Source organism: Acomys russatus, chromosome 10, assembly GCF_903995435.1.
Source record: "Acomys russatus chromosome 10, mAcoRus1.1, whole genome shotgun sequence".
NCBI lineage: Eukaryota > Metazoa > Chordata > Mammalia > Rodentia > Muridae > Acomys > Acomys russatus.
The window spans coordinates 18,986,604-18,999,281 of record NC_067146.1 but is presented as its reverse complement, the minus strand read 5'-3'; the positions used below and the strand labels follow the sequence as shown (position 1 = coordinate 18,999,281).

Here is a 12,678-nt window from a genome sequence, read left to right as displayed (position 1 = left end):
GAAACCCTGTCTCAAACACGCCCCCCCCCCTGCAAAAAAGAAAGAAAACAAACAGCGTGAACATTAAACCCCACAATAAGAAAATACACTTGCTGCTGAGGTCCAGGAAAGAAAGAGTGGGTTATGTATTAAGAAGAAAAATTTTTACTTTCTTTTTTTTCTTCTTAACCTTCTTTACCTTTAATGTTTGTTCATGTGCCAAGGCAATTCTGTGCTCCACATCTCCACAGAGGTCTCAAACCTTTGCCCTCTCTGCCCTGCCTTGAGATCTTCTGGCATAAAGCCGTCTTCTCCTGGGTAGCAGAGCATCAGTGTCTGGCTCTTTATTTAATTAGTATATGACACGATCACATTTTCATAAGATAGATGTAAAAGTAATCTTTAGTGAAAAATAAAACAATTTCAGCCCATTTATGATTCAAATGAGGATTGTTTAATCACACACACATACACAAATCAAGCCTTAAAAATGGGAATCAGAGGAAACAGGAAAATTCTGATCATTTCCTGAGAATTTGAATTGAAACCTTGGTAATCATCTTTTTCATTTTTGATATTACAGCTTAATCTAATTATCATTGCATACATATGTACATAAGTATGTTTTTCTAAATATAACCTATTCAGTATATGCAATGCTACCTAGACATATGTTTTCAGGACTGACTATTGGATACTGGAGAACTAGCTGGTGTGCCCATCTCTGGGGAAGACCACCTTTCCTGTTCACACTCTCCTTAGTCTATCTATAGTTCTTTGTGTATGCTTGAGGCCGCATAGGCTTTTCCACCTCCTAGTCTGGCAGTTAAGTCTGATAATCTCATTTTGATATTGGACATATCATGGACACTGTTAGCCCATTAAGCCAAACAAAATGTAAACTTTCTAGTGGGTTAAGATAAGATTTTATTTCATCCAGGAGAAGTGTAATTCGGTCAAATGGGTTTCTATGTGTAAGATTTAGCCTTTATCTCAAACTGTAACGAGTGATTCCTGATTTTAATTTTTTCTTTCCTTTTTCTTTTTTTTATTAATTCGTTCACATTACATCTCAATGGTTATCCCATCCCTTGTATCCTCCCATTCCTCCCTCCCTCCCATTTTCCCCTTACTTCCCTCCCCTATGACTGTGACTGAGGGGGACCTCCTCCCCCTGTATATGCTCATAGGGTATCAAGTCTCTTCTTGGTACCCTGCTATTCTTCCTCTGAGTGTCACCAGGCCTCCCCATCCAGGGGACATGGTCAAATATGGGGCACCAGAGTTCATGTGAAAGTCAGACCCCACTCTCCACTCAACTGTGGAGAATGTCCTGTCCATTGGCTGGATCTGGGTAAGGGTTCAAAGTTTACTGCACATATTGTCCTTGGCTGGTGCCATAGTTTGAGCAGGACCCCTGGGCCCAGATCCACCCATCATAATGGTCTTCTTGTAGATTTCTAGGACCCTCTGGATCCTTCTATTTTCCCATTCTCCCATGCTTCTCAAGTACCCATGAACCATGTTATCAGAAAGGTGAAAATCTTGAAAACACTTCCTTTTACCTGGGTTTTAACCTTAACTCCATGTCTGCATTATCTGGGGATAGACTTCAAAATGCTTGTGGCCAGGCTCTGCCCCTAAAAGTTTTCTTCCCAGTGATGATGGAAAATCTGTGACATTGGTGTTATTTTAGAACTCCCTGGGTTATTCTAATAAAGTGCTACCTCACATGAACTAAGTTGACTTCAGGAACAACGGGGTAATAGACTAAATCTCCTGGATAGAGCAGAAGACTGCACTGGAGAGGGAGTGAGAAAGATGAGGAGATACAAGAAGGAGAAATGTGCTAGCCAGCAAATCACTGCCCACATACGTAAGAGCGTGGCAGAAAGACCTGGACGAACAAGTGGTACTCTCAAGAAGCACTGTTAGAAGACACAAAAAATAAAACACACCCATAATTATATAGGAATTTTCTAATCTGCACCAAGTCTATGTGCAAGAATATGCATACACAAATAAATAAATGCAAGATCAGCCTATATATGTATCAATATGTATTACATAGTATGTTCATAATACATTTTCCATTCTTTGAGTTGACTGTCTTAAAAAATGATTTTCTTTTTGAGGTAGAGCCTCATGGAGCCCTGGCTGACTTCAAACTCACCATGCCTCTTAGGATGGCCTTGAGTTTCAGATCCTGTTGACTCTACCTTCACAGCGCTGGGATTATAAGCACATACAGCCACACTGGTTTTATTTGGTGCTTAGGATCAAACCTAGGCTCACATTTGTTCTAGGAAATCGCTTTAACTACTGAACTAGGTCCTCACCCCTAAATAATATTTCTTTTAATCTTTTGATTATGGCATCCTTAAAGTTTTATCGTATCTCCTTTCGTGAGTAACTGACTGCGGTAGAAGTGGTAGCCAGTTGGAGTACTGTTTAGAAAGCCCACATTTTTAAAAAAAAAAATACTTTTTCTTCATTATTTATTTGCTTATTTTACACCCCAATTGCAACCCCACTCCCTTCTCTCCTCCCAGCCCCACCATCCCACCCTCCCACCCATGTTCCCAATACCCATTTCCCCCCATCCCACCTCTCAGGTACATCAAGTTTTATCAGTACTAAGTGCCTCCTCTTTCACTGAGGCGAGACAAGGCAGCCCTCCTGAGATACGGGATCCAGATGGAGGGAGCAGAGTCCAAGTTGGACACGGCACCTGCTCCAATTGTTAGGGACCCACTTGAGAACCAGGCAGCCATGCATGTTCTCTGCCTGATGGTTCAGTCTCTGTGAGCCTCCATGGGCCCAGATTAGTTGCCTATGTGGGTCTTCTTGTGTTGTCCTTGACCCCTCCAGCTCCCTTCATCCCTCATCTAACTATCCCCCCAAGTCTCCCTGAGTTCTAGCTGTGAGTCTTTGCATCTGTTTCCACTATATGCTGGATGGCAGTTATGCTATATTCCTGTCTGCAAAGATAGCAGAATTCCATTCATAGTTTCAGAGGTTGTTGGGTCTCTCCCACGGGGTAGGTTGTTTGTGCAGCCATTTTTACAAGACTTTTTCCACAACTGACCTGTTGGTATTCTGGCTCTTAAACTCTTTCTGCCTCCTCTTCTGTGATACTCCCTGAACCACAGACGTACAACCATGTGCTGTTTACAAGTTGTGATGACATCACTTCCTATAAATCCTAACAGCTTTTCCAGTTGGACCAGTCAATAGCTGGCCATTCCCTCAATCTCTGTTCCATCTTTTATCCCTGTACATCTTATAGATAGGAAAAATTTTGGGCCAAGAATTTTGTGGTGAGTTGGTGTCCCACTCCCTCCACTGGAAGTCCTGCCTGGCTACAGGATGTAGCTCCTTCACTCTCAGTATTCCCTGCTGCTAGGAGTCTCAGCTAAAGTCACCCCTATATCTCCCAGGAGCCTCCCCCATTCCAGATCTTCAGCTTGTCCCAGATATTCCCCAACACTAATTTGTCTTCTCTCTCCCAGCCCTCTTAACTGCATCCCTACTCTCCCCACACCTGATTCCTCAGCCCCCTCTCCACCCTCTCTCTTACCCAGTTCCCTCTCTCCCTCCACTTGCAAGTTGTGATGACATTACTTCCTATAAATCCTGACAGCTTTTCCATGCCTTTTCAAGTAACCCAAGTAACCCACACAGGCCTCCACCTCAGGATCCTCCTCCCTAGCCTCCCAGATGCTGGCATTAAGTCACATTTTGGTTTTGTTTCCTTTCTTATGTGTTTAATATCCAAGAAAAGTGATAGTATGAGACACCCTCATCTTGTTCTTGATTTTTAGGGGAAGTTTTCTATAAGGTACCCTTGAGCCAATGCTCACTATAGGCTTTTTAAAATAATCTTTGACAGAATAGAGATTCCTTTGTTTTTGTATTCCATGAAGTAGAATGAATTTTTTCAAAAGATGTAGATGATATCTATTGAACTAATTGTAGATTTCTTTATCTTTTAATATGAAATGTTTTTTTTTTCAGCATTATGTTGCAAGACAAGACATCTAACAACCTATAAACATATTTAAGACAACTTATGGTGTGAGATATATAGATAGATAGATATAGATAGATAGATAGATAGATAGATAGATAGATAGATATCATATCTCCAATGATCTTACATTTCAGTTCTAACTAAATATATAAGTAAGAATGAGACCTTGTTTCATAAGCTCCACTCTTGAGATTCCAGCTGAGATGTGTATTATTCCTTCCTAGGGAAGCAGGCTGCTTTAGATCCATTCATCCTGCAGAACCTTCTGCCAAACGCCACTGACAAGTATTACATTTACAATGGCTCACTGACATCTCCTCCCTGCACGGACACCGTTGAATGGATTGTTTTTAAGGATACAGTTAGCATCTCTGAAAGCCAGGTAATCTCGGAGGTTCCCACAATGAAGTAATTTGAAGCTATTGTAAAAGCATTATATTGTAGCTTTCCTGTGCAGTGTCATTTCAAAGCGTTTACTGAAGCTTTTGAAGCAGGCGTGTTAAATGGTTTGGTCTTTTTTCCAGCTGGCTGTATTTTGTGAAGTTCTCACAATGCAACAGTCTGGCTATGTCATGTTGATGGATTACTTACAAAACAATTTCCGGGAACAACAGTACAAGTTTTCCAGGCAGGTGTTTTCCTCATACACTGGAAAGGAAGAGATTCATGAAGTAGGTATGTATTGAAATATCATTTTTCTATGCCCTTCAAGGACTCGCGTAGATGGTAATTTTGGCGTGGCACAAAGCACGTGAAATTACAGTTTTTGAAAGGTTTACATTAACTTTCGTAGCTGTAGGCAAGCAATTTAGCTTCCTTGAATTGTGCTTCCCATATCTACAAATGAGAATTTGAAAAATCTATTCTTCCTCTGTGAGTTTTTTTTTTACCAATGGGAGGAAAAAATAAGAGCTGGTAAGTGGAAGCAAGTTTTCCAAATCACACACCAATAAGTAGTATAGCCACATAGACATTCCCCTTACAGCATCTGCTAGACTAAAAGCTACATGAACCGAATTACACAGTGAGGTGTTCAGATATTAGAGTGTCATGTCTGTCAGGAGTGACCATGGGTTTGAAGCTGGAGACAGAAACATGAACTGAACCTCAACATGAGATGTAGTATACACACCTGGGTTGCCAGTTCCAAGGGGAAAAAAATCAAGTACCCGATAAGTATTGAAAACATTATACTGAATTACTATTAGTAAACAAAAATGTCCTCCATTTCCTTCCTTGGAATAAAATAAGTTTGGCTTTGTCACAACCAACCAATAGAGAAACTGATGGATGTGTAGGTTCCTGGCATATGTTCTGTGCCTTTTGTGGCTGACACAGGAGTCAAAGGCCATGACAAAGCCAGAGGACACAACTGGATGTATCTCTGGATTTTTACTTTCTGTTTTCACATGACCATAGTAATCCATGAAAAAATAGTTGAAGTGGTCTTCATTGGGGGGAATTAACATTTTCCAAACTAGATTCTCTTCTTTGATCTCTGCCATGCACTTGAATTTTTGTCATGAAAATATTAATTTAATAATCAGTCTTTTTAAATTAATCTTTTTAAACATTTTTGTTAAATGTTTTTACATATACACTTATATTATTACATATGTATACAATAAACTACCTACAGCAAGAAGAACCATGAAACAATCAGGAATTTTATATATATATATATATATATATATATATATATATATATATATATATATATGTTACATTCATAGTGTTTTGACTATTTGTATTTGGCAGCCTTGAAGAAAACATCTTTCTTGTCTTTGTGAGTCTAAAATTCTGAATGTAAATCAGTATCTATCATATCTCATCATTATCAATGTAAAACATCTATCTAGACCAAAAAACATCTTAACTCCTAAGCAACTAAGCTGAATTGTAAAACTAAACTATCTGGTCTTTAACCCCATTAGAGACTTGAGAGGAATAAAATTAATTACCTGAGTAGACAGGCAGTGCAGATCAGCTCCTGTTTGCTCCTGAACAGTCACCCAAAATTCTCTATATTATTGGAGCATCATATTCAGCCTTCTGGGCCAATATATCTGACAGACATATTTGTGAGGCAGGAACTATTGAGGACTTGGCAGAGTTTGGCTGTCAACTCTGCCTGCATTCAACCTTGCCTATTTTTAGGCAGAATTCTGTCTGTGTAGAAATGATGACATTTTGCACAGTGGTTAGTTTGCCACATAATGCTCATGCTTTATTGTTTTAATACAATATTTCTAATTGTTTGCTATCCAACAAAAATATGACAGCAGTTTCAAATAACTGTATCTAGTATGACAGTATAAATCTGATTCCTGGCGAAGGTGATTTCTGATAGCCACTGCAAATACTTTAATAGTCTTTATAGAGCTGGAAGATACGGCACACACCTGTAATCCCAGCACTCAGGGAGGCAGAGACAGGCAGACTATTGTGAGCTTGAGGCCAGCCTGTTCTACAAAGCAAGTCCAGGATAGCCAAGGCTACAAAGAGAAACACCCCTCCCAAAAAAGTCTTCATAGTCAATAATAGGTAATTGATTAGAAAAAGTAAACTGAACATAAACCACCTCCTCTTCCAAAATACAGTCAAGAAAACATCAAATTAAAAACATGATTGCTTTTTCCATTAGACTTTAAATCACAGTTTATCAAAACTCCAGAAAAAGATCATAAAATGTCACTTAGCATAGGACACGGTTCCTGCTCAGGGACCCTGAGCTAAGCCTTCTTCAGCAAGGCTTCTTTCCTCACACTAAACTGAACGAGGTCCTCCCAAGTAGGGAGACCCATCCCACAGGTCACTCTGAAGATGTTCCCCCAAGCAGCATGCTGCTCTCACACTTTTGCCCACTGCTCCTTCTCTGAAATTCAAGCAACACATCCCTCCACTCAGAAAGACCATCATCTCTTATGGGATCCTTAGCCCCACTCTGTCTGAGTCAGTACCAGGCACGGCAGCTGGCACCATAGCTGGGAAGAGTAAATAATGCTCGTCTGGACTCTGTGCAGTGTGTCCAAGTAGATTCTTCCCTGTGCTGTTGAGACTATAGCAACTGCATGGCTCCCACATCGCCCTCGAAGCCCATGATGACAGTAACTACTTATTTTACCTCTTTGCATCTATTCTGCGCTAGAGAAAAGCTTCAGGTCACTGAATGGTCACTGCAGGTCTGAAGGAGTCAACTTCCATATACCGAAAGCATACTGCTGCTGGATTGATACACTCTGCACCGTTCAGTGTGTAACCCACTAGTAGCTCTGATTTACCGTAGGGCAGTAGAGTTTTCATAATTATGTTAAAGATTTCACTTGGTAGTAATAACAAATGGTAATAGTAACTGCCAACTACTGTGTAACAGCCACTTCGCCTTGGACCAAAGAGTGCTGTACTTAGGCCTCCCATCACCCAGTTCATGGTGCTGAGCAACATTTTCATGGTTTACAGTTTGGGAAGCTGACACTAAGTGACTGTCCCAGTTTACACAGTTTGAAAGGGGTGATATCAGTATTTGAACTCAGGTGTCTCTGACTTTAAAGCCTTTCAAAGCACTTTTCATTTATTTCCTTATTTTTTAATAATTTATTCATATTACACCCCAATTGTAGCCCCCTCCCTCATCTCCTCCTGTTCCCACCCTCCCTTCCTCATCCCCCTCTAGTCTTCTAAAAGAGAGAGAACTGTCCCCTATCGTCTGACTTCAGCCTACCAGGTCTCATTAGGACTTCCTGTATCCTAGTCTTCTGTGGGCCTGGTAAGGCTGCTCCACCAGCGGAAAATGATCAAATAGCAGACTCCAGAGTCTATGTCAGAGATAGCCCCTGCTCGGCTTACTAGGAGCCCCACATGGAGACTGAGCTGCCCATCGGCTACGTCTGAACAGAGGGTCTGTGTTCTCTCCATGCATGGTCCTTGGTTGGTGCATCAGTCTCTGGAGGCCTCTTGGGCCATGACTTGTTGGCTTTGTTGGCCTCCTCCTGGAGCTCCATCAGTCTCTCCCAGTCCCTCTGTCTTTCCACTTTCCCATGTGACTCCGAGTGCTCTCCCCAAATTTCGGCTGTGAGTCTTAGCATCTGTCAAAGCATTTTCTAGTCTGAGTAACATGTTGGAAGGAACACAGTTTTGTAATGAAATCAATGACCTTAAAAACATGAAACTTTAAGAAGTATTGAGCTTTGGGGTTTTGTTTATTCTAAGGTAGCACAGAGGCATTCCAGTCTTCATGCTGCTTGGTATTCTGAGTTACAGCGAGTATGCAAAAAGGTTATCAAGGAAGGTGGCAGGTCTCCTATAGCACGTGTGGACATCGACCTTGTCCTGTCAGCTGTGCACACACACTCTATCACAGTATACCACGGCTCTGTGGCAGCATTGTTATCACTGTGAGAGAAATCATTACCACATATTTGTAAGTTTGTTCCAAAGTAATGAAAGTAGCAGAACTAACTAGGAAAAGAGACTATTGGAAATGGATTGGTGGGATCTACAGATGCAAATTTTAAATAAATGAAATCAACAATAAAGTGTAAATCCATAGGCCCTTTCAGCAGAGCACTTCTCCCAGGATTCCTCAAGAACAGCCAGCTTAGCATTTCACACGGACATCTGCACACAGCTTAGACAGTTATCCGAGTGGGTCATAGCATTACAGTGGTACCCTTCGATTAAGCAAAACTTGGGAGCCAATACTAGCTTTTTTCTATAGTTTTGTGTCATTGAGATCTTGGAGCTGGCCCTCTGGCCATTTGACTTTCCCTTTCTCCTGCCTCCCTGGCAGGCTCTTAGCTGTTTCCTTCATTCTACTGTAGTTCTCTGCTTCTCCACAGTGGAAGAACCTACCCGCTCCCAGACCCACCCCTTCAGTGTTACCCACGCTAAGGGTTCCTATTTATCAAGACGCCATAGAAGTTAATGAACACCTTTTTTTCCTCCTTTCTTTCTCTTATTTAAATAAAATTGTTTCCTTATCATTTTAAACCTTCAATTTGTACTTTAAAACAGTGACTTTTGAGGTTGCAATGAAATCTTCCTATTAGCAAACTCCAGTTCTGCTCGTTGTATCAGTCTCACCCATGCAGTTAATATTCAGTCTAATATTATTTAGGTTTAATGTGAGACTTATCAACAATGAATCAGCCATTGTCTTACTCAACTTGCTTGTTCTCCATTCCTGGACGTGGCGTTTCTGCTGAGCCACCCTGGCCCTTCACTCACAGCTCGGCTGTTCATTGCCTTGTTTCAGGGATATTTATGCACCTGCCTCCTTTTCTTGCTAGATTTCCACCTTTTAATCTCACTGTCACCTGTACATGGAATAAGGGGCAGCCACTGTCCTGCAGGCATAGCCTTCTCATCTCTTGATAAGTGAGGAATCAAAGAGTGAATTAAAGAATAGGTAAAGGTTCACTTGTCCCTTAGCCTTTGGGGCTACAAAGAACTGGTGCTACTGGCGACAAGCAGAGAAGGACTGCATAACTTTATATTTCCAGATGAGGCAAAGTGACATTCTTTATTTAATGCTTTTTGAAATTATTTAAATGTTCTAAGTCTTCAAAGATGCATAATATACCCTTCAGATTCACGATAAAAGACGGTTCAAAGAAAGATTCTAATTTTAAAACCAGTATCTGTGTCATAATAAAATTAAGAAGTCATTTCCCTGGTGACTGAGAAAAAGATACAGTGAACACCCTGTCTTCCCCCATTTGAACTCTGTCACTAGTAGTTAACACTATTATTATATTTGACAACAGTGTATGTTTAACATATGATAATAATTATATAGTCATCTTACAGATTCCCATTCTATAATATTTTGCACTTTTTGAGCTTCTAAAAAAGTGAGCCACTTGTTCTCTGAAGTGGAGAGGGGGGACTTATATTCTGAATTGAAGCATTTGCTTCTGAGTTGAAACAATTCATTTTCTACCACAACTGTTTGCATTTCAGAAAGCATTTATTGTTATTTTTTTTATTTCATTTGCTGATCATATCCCTGTGATGTTCTTTTGGTAATGAATGCACCATCTCCCTTCTTTTTGGAGCAGAATTTAACAACAATTGAGTGTAGAATTCAGGTTTTGATTTTCTTCTCAATTTTAATCTGAAGATATGGTATTACATGGGTTATATTGTTAAGGAGAAAATATGAGTAAACTCAAGGAAGACACTAAAATTCCTATTAATGTCATCAGTCAGAGATGACTACTGAAATTTTAATATCTCCTTAGACTTTCCACGTCATTTAAAGGCATATTATATTCCCCTCAGAGATAGGGAGCTCCCCTACCCTAACATCTGACCTCAGCCTATCTAGTCTCATCTGGACTGCCTGCATCCTCGTCCTCTGTGGTCCGGCAAGGCCATCCCACCAGGGGGAAGGGATCAATGAGTGGGCACTAGAGTCCATGTCAGAGGTAGTCCCTACTCCCCAAATTATGGGACCCACAAGGAGACTGTGCTGCCTATCTGCTACATCTGAGCAGAGGGTCTAGGTCCTCGCCATGCATGGCACTTGGTGGGTGCATCAGTCTCTGCAGCACTCCTCCCCCTCCCCTGGCCAGATTTGTTGACTCCATTGGTCTCCTTGTGGAGCTCCTGTCCCCTCCAGATCCTTCTGTCCCCCAATTCTTCCATAAGACTCCCTGAATGCCACTCCGAAACATGGCTGTGTGTCTCAGCATCTGTAGAAGCTACCGTTTTAAACAATAAGTTTAATGAATAGCAGTTTAAACAAGTATAAAGTAGATGAAGTTCAAATGCATTCCCTGCCTCCCGAATACCAGACTCTTCCATGCTGTGCTCTTAGCACATTAGCAAGATTCTCCCATTAGAGAGGAGGGGCTTAACAAAGCAAGGAGGACACACAAGTTGAACTTCAAAGACCAGAGAGCATTTACTTCCAGACTCAGCACCAGCCCATGGTAATATAAAAATCATGAAGCCGTTGATGGTATAGACCACCATGTCATGTCCTATAAAACAGGGAGAATTAAAATAGTCCCCTCAGAGGGCTGCTGTGAGACTCAAAATGAGCTAAAATTTGCAATGTACTACAGTGCTTTAGAAGGGTGAGCTGCAGACTCAGGGACTGCTATTGTTCTCATATGTCATATGCATGAAGAAACGAGAATCATGGTGAAGGAATAGAGTGTTGCATAATTTGCATGGTGAGCATTTAAAATAATTTGTTATATAATTATGAATACACTTCAACTACTAGCTAGTGCTATAATAAATTTAGTTTAAAAAATTAAAGCAATAGAATATAGTGTAGTTTTCAAGACATAGAGCATATTGGGTGTATCTTTGCAGCATAATAAAACTGAACTATGTATGATAAGGCCAGGAATTGCAAGGTATTTTCTACCATTTTCTGAAAAATGTCCTTATGAATTATATATTAGCAGACATTCTTTCTGGAAAGACAGTGGTTGTAAAAGGTGTTTGTTAATGGCACATGTTGATAGCGCTAGCTATAATTATAGTCAGGAAAGCAAAAAAGAAAAATCATTTCTTTTTTAGAAGACTATGCATCACAAATGAAACTTATGGTAAAATTGCTCTCAATCTCTAGAGAAGAGCATCAAGTATATGTATATTGTATGTCACTGTCAGCAAGTGATGGCCTTTTTAAAACTCCCTTAAGCCCACCTACCCCATATTTTTTTAACCCTTCCAAATTTTTAGCCATAGTTCATGCAACTCAGAATATGCCCTCTCCTTCCAGGCTGACTTCATGCATTTCAAGACACACCCTAGAACAAGGAGGGCAGAAAGGAACTGGAACGTAGTTGTGCCTTTGATATCAATTTTCTTGGTTAACAGAGTGATTTGCCACAACCAAGAAAATCGCTTGTATTTCTCCTCCACTTTCTTCTGCTATTTTTTTCATTGTTGTTTTTTCCCCTGCTTTCTCATTTTGTCCTCATGATACTCAGCATTTCGGTTAGTAATCTTTTGGTTCTTTCTTGGTGTAGTATATGTTCTTCCATACAATATAATAAATTATGCCAGCTCAATGTGACATTTTACAACCTTGGCCAGGTGGATATATGTGACTTTTGATGAGCACAATCCCATTTGGTCCAAGTGACAGTTGTTTACCTGGTTCTGGTTTGTTGTGCCTTTCTCTGTGAATGAAGTCTAGAATTAAGAAACTAAAGACACATGAAGCTTTCTGAATGTCAGTATTAGAAGCTACGGCAGAGATGTGCTTCCAACAGCAGGAACAACAGCGCCACCAACAGGTCAATAGTAACCAGAACCAACTTGGGTGGAAAGTTGGAACTGTTTTTAATCCAGAACACGTGACTCTCTATAAAGGGGCTCTGGTGGGAGCCCCTTCACCTGCATATGGCACCTCAGCACTGCCTCGAATTCTGTGTTCTTCATGAACCAGGTTCCCTTTCTCAGCTGAAATAATGAGTAGCTGTGATCCAGACTGAGTGTAACCTGTGAAAGTGAATTGAAATGTAGCATGTGCTTCCAGGAAAGCTGATGAGGCCTGCACAAGAAAATTGTAACTGTTACTGTTTAAATTTTTGCTAGCATGTATTTAATCTCTAAACACATACTGATCCAAAAAGGACTTCATGATTTTCAGTCCAGATAATTGGCTTAGTAGACTTTGTATCTTTCTAATAAAAGAATTA

At 40.5% G+C, this 12,678-nt stretch overlaps 1 protein-coding gene across 1 annotated transcript in view; it reads left to right on the top strand.

Annotated features, from left to right (window-relative positions):
* Positions 1 to 12,678, top strand: part of Ptprz1 (protein tyrosine phosphatase receptor type Z1) — a 183,857-nt gene that overhangs the window by 104,330 nt on the left and 66,849 nt on the right. The window contains exons 7-8 of the mRNA XM_051151872.1: positions 4,237 to 4,394; positions 4,537 to 4,687. Coding sequence (XP_051007829.1) covers positions 4,237 to 4,394; positions 4,537 to 4,687 — 309 coding nt within the window. The remainder of the gene's footprint in view (positions 1 to 4,236; positions 4,395 to 4,536; positions 4,688 to 12,678) is intronic.